General features: G+C 35.8%; 1 protein-coding gene and 1 pseudogene across 2 annotated transcripts; both read left to right on the top strand.

Annotated features, from left to right (window-relative positions):
- The window catches only part of LOC132166441 (U-box domain-containing protein 44-like), a 40,300-nt pseudogene that overhangs the window by 27,720 nt on the left and 4,643 nt on the right, over positions 1 to 7,937 (top strand).
- On the top strand, positions 46 to 4,804 carry LOC132190482 (putative disease resistance protein At3g14460). 2 transcript variants are annotated; one of them, XM_059605488.1, is made up of 4 exons: positions 46 to 2,502; positions 2,617 to 2,710; positions 3,013 to 3,148; positions 4,364 to 4,804. In XM_059605488.1, the coding sequence occupies exon 1, from the start codon at positions 106 to 108 to the stop codon at positions 2,470 to 2,472; it is 2,367 nt and encodes a 788-aa protein (XP_059461471.1). In that variant the 5' UTR covers positions 46 to 105; the 3' UTR covers positions 2,473 to 2,502; positions 2,617 to 2,710; positions 3,013 to 3,148; positions 4,364 to 4,804. The 2 variants fall into 2 exon arrangements, with proteins under 2 accessions (XP_059461471.1, XP_059461478.1); XM_059605495.1 differs by lacking the exon at positions 3,013 to 3,148.

The following is a 7,937-nucleotide window of genomic DNA, read 5'->3' as shown; positions in this document are numbered from 1 at the left end:
TTAAGTTACAAATATCTACCTTCACATCTAAAGGGATGCTTTGCTTATTGTTCAATATTCCCAAAGAATCACGCTTTTGAAAAGGATCAAGTAGTCTTGCTGTGGATGGCTGAAGGTTTATTGCAAGGACTCAAAAACAAAACAATGGAAGAAGTTGGTAATGATTACTTTCTTGATCTTGTATCAAGATCATTGTTTCAACAATCAAGTGATGGAAAATCATGTTTTGTAATGCATGATCTTGTCAATGACATAGCAAAATCTGTTTTTGGGCAGTTTGTCTTTAGGTTGGAGGCTAATTGTTCTCAAAAAATTGTGAACAAGACTCATCACCTGTCGTATTTTAGAACAAGATTTGATGACTTTGAGAAGTTTAAGGCTCTTAACGAGGCTAAGCGGTTGCGCACTTTCCTGCCATTAGAATTTTCTATCATGGACAACAATTTGACTAAAAAAGTACCACATGATTTATTGTCAAATCTGAGATGTTTACGGATACTCTCTTTGTCTCACTATGAGAATGTGACAAACTTGCCTAATTCAATTGGTAAAATTAAACAACTACGCTATTTGGACCTTTCTTTCACCTCGGTTAAAAGGTTGCCTGATTCCATGTGTCAGCTGATCAATTTGCAAACACTCAAGTTATCATGTTGTAATAATCTTGTTGGATTGCCAAGGGATATGCGTAAACTCATTAATCTACGGCATCTTGATATTACTGGAACTGGCATAATGGAGATGCCGATACAATTGGGCAGATTAAAATATCTCCATACATTGACTACATTTATCATCGGCAAAACTAGTGGGTCCTGCATAGGAGAGTTGAGAAAACTTACAAATCTTCGAGGAAAGCTTGCTATTATGAATCTTCAAAATGTTGTCTCTTCTATGGATGCTTTGGATGCATGCTTGAAGGAGAAGAAACACATTAAGGATTTGGTGTTGGAATGGAAAGATGATAATGTTGTTTTAAGAAGTCAAAGAAATATACTTGACAGTCTCCAGCCTCATTCAAATTTAGAAAGTCTTACAATCAAATATTATAGTGGGAACAGTTTTCCAGATTGGGTAGGGCATCATTCATTCTCTAATATAGCATCTCTTCATCTATACGGCTGTAAATATTGCCTCAGCTTGCCACCACTTGGGCAGCTACCCTCGTTGCAAGACCTTTCTATTATTCACTTTGATGAAGTTGTTATAGTGGGTCGTGAGTTTTATGGCAACAATTCTTCAATGAAGCCATTCAGAGCCCTGAAAGTTTTAAGGTTTGAGCGGGCATTGAAGTGGGAGCAATGGTTTTCTTTGGGGGCTGAAAATGAAAATAGAGCTTTTCCTCATCTTCAAGAGCTTTATATTGATAACTGCCCTAAGCTAACAGGAAGATTGCCCATCCATTTTCCTTCTTTAGCTAAACTTGAGATCAGGGAATGTCCGTTGCTAGGGGCTTCACTCCCAAGGGATCCTGCTATATGTCAATTGAATCTAACATGTGGTGAGGACCTGTTAAAGAATTTGCCAGCTAAAATACAGGTTCTCAAAGTTGGAGGATTTGATGCACTAGATTCCCTAGCCGTGGGAATGATGGAGTCCAACTGTTCTCTTCAAGAGTTAGAAATCTCTAACTGTACCTCACTTGTTTCTCTTCAAGAGCTTCCAATGCATGGGATCTTTTCATCACTTAAAACATTGTACTTGATAAATATTTATGATTCTTTGAGCTCCTTCCCATTGGACTTATTCCCAAACCTTTGTGATATCTATATCTTTAGGTGGGGGAATTTGGAATCTCTTACAATGTCAGAACAATGTGAACATGATTTAATGATCGTGAACATACGAATAATAGATTGCCCTTGTTTTGTATCTTTTCCAAAAGGTGGATTGCGTGCCCCCAACCTTACATTGCTTTGGGTTTGGAATTGTGGAAGTTTGAGGTCATTGCCAGATAAGATGCACTTTTTCCTCCCATCTCTTGAGGATTTGCAAATAGTTGGCTGTACAAAAGTTGAGTTGTTTCCTTTGGGGGGCTTGCCTTCCAATCTAAAATCGGTCTCCATTGTTGATTGTGACAACCTCGTTGCTGGACGAATGGAATGGGGTTTGCAAAAGCTCCCCTTTCTTAAAAGTTTGTTTATTTGTGGCGAAAAGGGAGATGCAAAGTCCTTTCCGGAGGTGGGATTGCTGCCCCCGAATTTGACTGCTCTTCAAATAAAGAATTTTCCATGTTTAAAATCTTTGGATAAAAGTGGGTTTCAACACCTCGCCTCTCTTGAAGAATTGCGGATCGATAATTGTCCTATGCTCAAGTACATGCCAGAAGAGGGGTTGCCTGCCTCCATTTCTGTTTTACTTATCAACAGTTGTCCTTTGCTAAAGAAACAACTTCACAAGAAAAAAGGAAAAGAATGGTTCAAGATTGCTCATGTCCACCTAATAATGATTGATGATGAATTGATTGAATGAGCTAAATGTCTAGCAAGAATCTCCACTTAGGTACATGCTTTTTTCTAACATTTCCTCTCTTTTATAGGTTTCTGTTTGTTTTATCATCGTCTAATTGTTTTCCTTTTTGTTTGATTAATTGTATGGAAAATATTTGATCAACAGAATTTAGAAGATCTAAGCGCTCGATTATGACTTGACAAAGCAGATGTAGGCATATAGAATCTGATGCCCTGCTTCTCACATCATCTAATGCAATGTATGTGGATTTTCTGTTTCAATCTACTATGAATGCATTGTTATTTCTTTTTTGATCCAACATTTAGTTATTTTCTGATGAATAGTACTGAAACACTAGTATGACCTGTTGAACTTGTTGTTTAGTGCCAAATCAAGATTACCGAAATTTTGCCGTTTTTATTTTCTTCATAAGTGTGGGATCTGAACTACCATTCAGTGTCTTTTCTTGGAAAAGGAAACTTGTGGCAGCATAGGATTTTTTATGGCTATACTGTATGGTACTTGTTAAAGCGGCTGATGGTTTTGGTAACAAAATGGCAGGGTGCCTACCATCCAACCCGCACTGCCCCAACTGAAGTTATTGCTGTTTCTTATGCCTTCAATTATCAAATTTTTGAGATGAGAAATTGCAGCTGGGTATTAGAGAGTGATATTATCTGTTGGCTAAATAATGCAGGTCCGTTTCCAATACTGCTTTCATTCTTTGTCCTCAGCGTTTTTCATTTGTTTTTTCCTTCTTTATTTTTTGAGTCAAATAAAATATTTACCTTTTTATGAAATCATTTAGATCTATTTTCTCTCCCCCTTCATCCCAGAAAATTAATTGTGATATTTCCAGACAAAAGTTAAAAATAGAGACAATTGGCAGGAAAATTTCTTTGCTTGTTAAGAAAAAGTTCTAAATACAAGCTTAAGCTTTCGAAGCTTCCATCGCTTAATTAATATTTGATCGTATGTTGCTTGCCAGTCATCAAGAGGGTATTGGGATATCCAACTGTGTCAGTTATATTCCATTCTATCTTCCATTGATACACCCTGCAATTTGTACTTGAATTTCTTTTGTATCTGCTTGTTCAGTTAATTCAATAGCCTTATTCATTGCCTTTTGAAATGAAACTCTATTCTTTAATTGTCGAACCATAAATTCTGCGAGAATATTAGGGTGTCCATAAGGGTTTGTAATTCTTCTAACAACAATGTTGAGTTTTTGGTTTACACAATTAAGTTCTTTTTGTACATTCATTTGTAATTCTTCGATTCTTTAAGGCTCACCTTCTATTAGTAATTTTGAAAATCTCAATCTCCATTTCACTTGAAACAGAGAGGATGCCAATTCGTCTCATCTTACACTTTATGTCGTTGGCCTCTTAAACTAACATATTCTTTGGTGTAAGTTTAACGAGTTGACCTCTACTATAACTAGTCGAGTTGCTCTTGAATTATGTAGAGATAGAAGGCTCGAAAATCAAATTAAAAGAGAAAACAAAATGGAAACTAGGATAGTTCTATGAACAATTTAAATAGTTCTAATAAAAGTCCCTTCTAGACAAAGAAAATGATAATAAAAACAAATCTATAAAAGATCTAAAAGCAAAAATATAAGAAATACAAGACTAATAACTACTAGAGAAAGCAAAACAGTATGAATTACAAAAAAATAAAAATAAAAAGATCAACAAATCGCTAGAATGCTATAAATGAGGGAGCATTCTCCTTACTCAAGCCTCTCTTCTTTAGCTAAAAGAGGGAGAGATACTACCTGAACTATAATCAGGCGAATTTCCTTTCTATGGAATGCAAGAAGTAAAAATTGTTCCCTAGAATATGACTTTGTTAGGCGGGAGATTACTGATAGTCTGATATGCACTTGTAAATGGCTTGTTTTTGGCAGGTGAAAGTGAAAGGCCTCAAGAAAGTTATTTTTTAGAGAGATTTGCATGTGGTGGTGACTGCCTTTCTCGGCCAGGACCTTCCTCTCAAGTGGCACCTAGAGCCATTTATCTCTTAAGCACGGCTTCTTCTAAATCACATTCTAGCTTGGTATGTTCGCAAAGTCCACCGTGGTGCGAATCTAGCTGGATGAACCATTTGAATTGACATAGTGAAAGTATTCCTATTTCCTCTCTGCACCCGTTTCTCCCGCAGTTTGAGTTGTTTTTAGCTTTGTACTTTGTCTTTCTTTGTTTGTATTCTTATTTGCCCAGGAAGAAAAGAACTGGTTTGTTTTGTAAGACACCCAAATGTCATTGTTGTTGGTCTGTATCTTGTATAATAAGAAAGTCTGTAAGCACTAAAAACTTCAATAAAGAGGGCAAAATTGTTGCTTTCTAGACTACTTTTTTTTTTTTTTTTTAATGAATAAAATAGTAATGATTGACATAGTTAACCTCACACCAAAAAATAATATTCCTCAAAAAAAAAAAAAAAAAAGTTAACCACACACCAAAGTCATCATCCAGGCTGACTTAATACTTAATAGGAAGGTGAATTAGGCCTCCGTCTAAGGCGGCCCTAATTTATAAAGAGAGCCCCTATGGTTTGGTCGGTTTGCAAACAACCCATTTTACAACACCCAATCCCCATATGACACCTCATCCATTCAAGAAAATTGCAAAACATCAAAATGAGAACAAATGCAGCAAATCAAAATGACAAAAAAAAAGACCAAAAAAACCCTGGCCACCAGACGTCGCCGTGGGTCTGGCCGTGACCCGCCTCAAGCCTGCTTTGAATCCGTTGTGACCTGCCTCGATTCTAATGTTTCAAAACTCGTTTTTTGTTTCAAAACTAAAACTTAGAGATAGAAAGTTAACCATTTAAAGATTTTATTACCCTAAAGGCCAAAAAAAAGGTGGCTCCGACGCCAGAGAAGATGACTCACGGCCCACAGGTCTACATGACCTAAACATGGGTCTGCGTGACCCGCCACCCAGCAACGAAAATGAGTTCAAATATAGTGTGTATGGGTGTATGATATTTTTGTGATTTTTTTTTGTTTTTGCTTATGTGTTGCTTTGTGATTGGGGCTATAAAAATTGCCTTTTAAGGCACATTCGGACCAAAGTTAAACTCATTTATAAAAGGTCCCTTAAAAAAGGTCTTTTTTATACTAAATTTATTATTAAAAAAAAAAGGGAGGAAAATTAGTATAATTTTTTAAATTTAAAAAGATTATAAACTAAAGTATGACCAGCTTTCATTTTGTATTTCCCTTTTCTCTTATTTTATTGAGAAAAGTACACATACCCGTCTTAAACCACTATAACATTGTCAATATCTCCCTCCCTCCAAACTATTAATTGTGTCAATGTCTTCCCTTAAAAAAAAAAAAAAAAAAAGTAGCAATAAGACAAAAATGACCTTAAAATTTTTAATAAGATAAAAATATCTTTATAAATTTGAAAAAAAAAAAGGTAAATAAAAAACATGGGCCACCGCTCAAATTTTTATTTTTATTTTCAAAAATGAGGGGTTGCGGAATCACCCCCATTTCACCAAGGGGTTGGTTTTTTTTTTTTTTTTTTTTTTTAAGATTTATCATTTAAAAAACAATTATGAAGGGTTTTTTCTGTCCTTAGGGGAACATTGACATTTTGTTGGTAGTTTTGGAGAAAAATTAACACAATTGGTAGTTTTGGGGTGGGATATTGATAATTGGATAGTAGTTTGGGAGGAGTAAATGCACTTTTCCCTATTTTACTTCATCATTTCTAATCTTCTGCTTCTTTATTTCTTTGATATTTAATATTTTATACTTACTATTTGATGCCATTGATTATAACTTGTCATTGTTACAAGTTTCGATCCCTTATTATTAACACTGCACTGTTGATTTTAATACACAACTAATTAGATCCTAATTACAATCAATTTTTGTAATAAAAAAAAAAAAAAGGACTAGGCATATTATTAATTAAGAATAATATATTGACAAAACTTGAACTCAAAAATTTGATTAGTAATTTTACATCAAAAAAGGATAGAAGAAAACATACGAAAGCAGAGATGGGCCAACCAAGAATCATACCTTTGGGCTTTGGTCTTGCCTCCTTATTTTGAGATATGAGCATAGATCCCTTTAACCACTTAGCCAAGTGTCACTTTTTGGTTGGGTATGCTATGGTTGTATAGAATAGGGGTGCACAAGCGAGGGGCGGTTATTAACCGCTAATTGGGTAATCGTAACCGGATAATTGGATAACCGCTTAGGTTGGTTGCGGTAACCGGCATTTAAAATCTGGTTAATAATCGGATAATTGGTTTAGGCTTCAATTTTCATTAAGTGGTCCCGGTCAATCGTCATCATCGAGAATACCTATAACGGGAATGAAAGTAAAAAGCTTGCCGAATGTATATATGGAGTAATCCAAATACAATGCTCAAGTCCAAGCATCTTTAAAGGAGAAAAGAAGACTTAAGAAAAGCAAAGATGGCCAACCAAGAATCATTCCTTCGGGCTTTGGTGCTTTGAGGCTTTGAGCATAGATCCCTTCCTTATGCAACCGCTTAGCCAACTTTTTGGTTGGGTATGTTATGGTTGTACAGAGCATCTTATTAGACTTCCCTACATGATCATGTAGTGTGGTCTCTTGATGCCCCTTTTTTTTTTTTTTTTTTTCCAAAAAGGCAGGTAGGGGCGACCAGTGTAATTTTTTCCCTTGGGTGTGACTATTGGGGTTCCGATCCACTGTGGAATGTTCGGTTTGAGCCATAGCTACTAATTAGGAAGGCGAATCCGTCACCACAGCCCTACCAAAGTGCAAGTTGGTAAAACTCATTTTTAATAGCATCTGGTTCGCGGATTACTATCGCAAGTGGGTTCGAACTCATGACCATAAGGAAGAAAAGAGGAGGGGAATGAACCCTATCCCCTGCTCCTTTACCAACTCAATTACCACCTTGGTGGTCTCTTAATGCTTGTTTGGGTATACGAATAATCTTTTTAGATTGCTTCACATGCAAGGGTGGAGCTAGCTTGGGGCGAGAGGGGACAAATGCAGCCTTTTTTTAAAAAAAAAAAAAAATAGGTTTATTAATTGCCTTTACTGCATTTTGACCCTTCTCAGTCGTCCAATTTTTTTTAGTTTTTATTTTTATTTTTAAAATGCAATTCCATTAACTGTCTACTGTGGATCTGGATCCTCTAGAATTCTTAGGAGAATTCCAGATTTTGAAATTCCAGATCCTGGCCATTCAATTTTCATCTAAAGGCTAGTGTCCTGCCACGTATCCCACTAATAATAAAATAAGAAAATAATTTTTTAATTTTAAAAATAAAATATCAAAGAAAATAAATATATATATATACCCCAGTGGCTGGTTGGTTGGGGGGGATCTGGATCCCCTGAAATCCTAAGGGAATTCCAAATTTTGGAATTAGGGGATCTTGGCCGTCCATTTTAATCCAAAGGCCAAGATCTCGTCACGTGTCCCACTAAATTAAAAAACTTTTAAAATAATAAAAT

Source organism: Corylus avellana, chromosome ca1 (assembly GCF_901000735.1).
Source record: "Corylus avellana chromosome ca1, CavTom2PMs-1.0".
NCBI lineage: Eukaryota > Viridiplantae > Streptophyta > Magnoliopsida > Fagales > Betulaceae > Corylus > Corylus avellana.
Note: the sequence above shows the minus strand (reverse complement) of the source record. Positions and strands in the feature narration are given on the sequence as shown.

Bases quoted from the DNA above. Each gene is read 5' to 3' on its own strand.
- LOC132190482 (XM_059605495.1), top strand. From the start codon at position 106: ATGGCTGAAGGTTTATTGCAAGGACTCAAAAACAAAACAATGGAAGAA.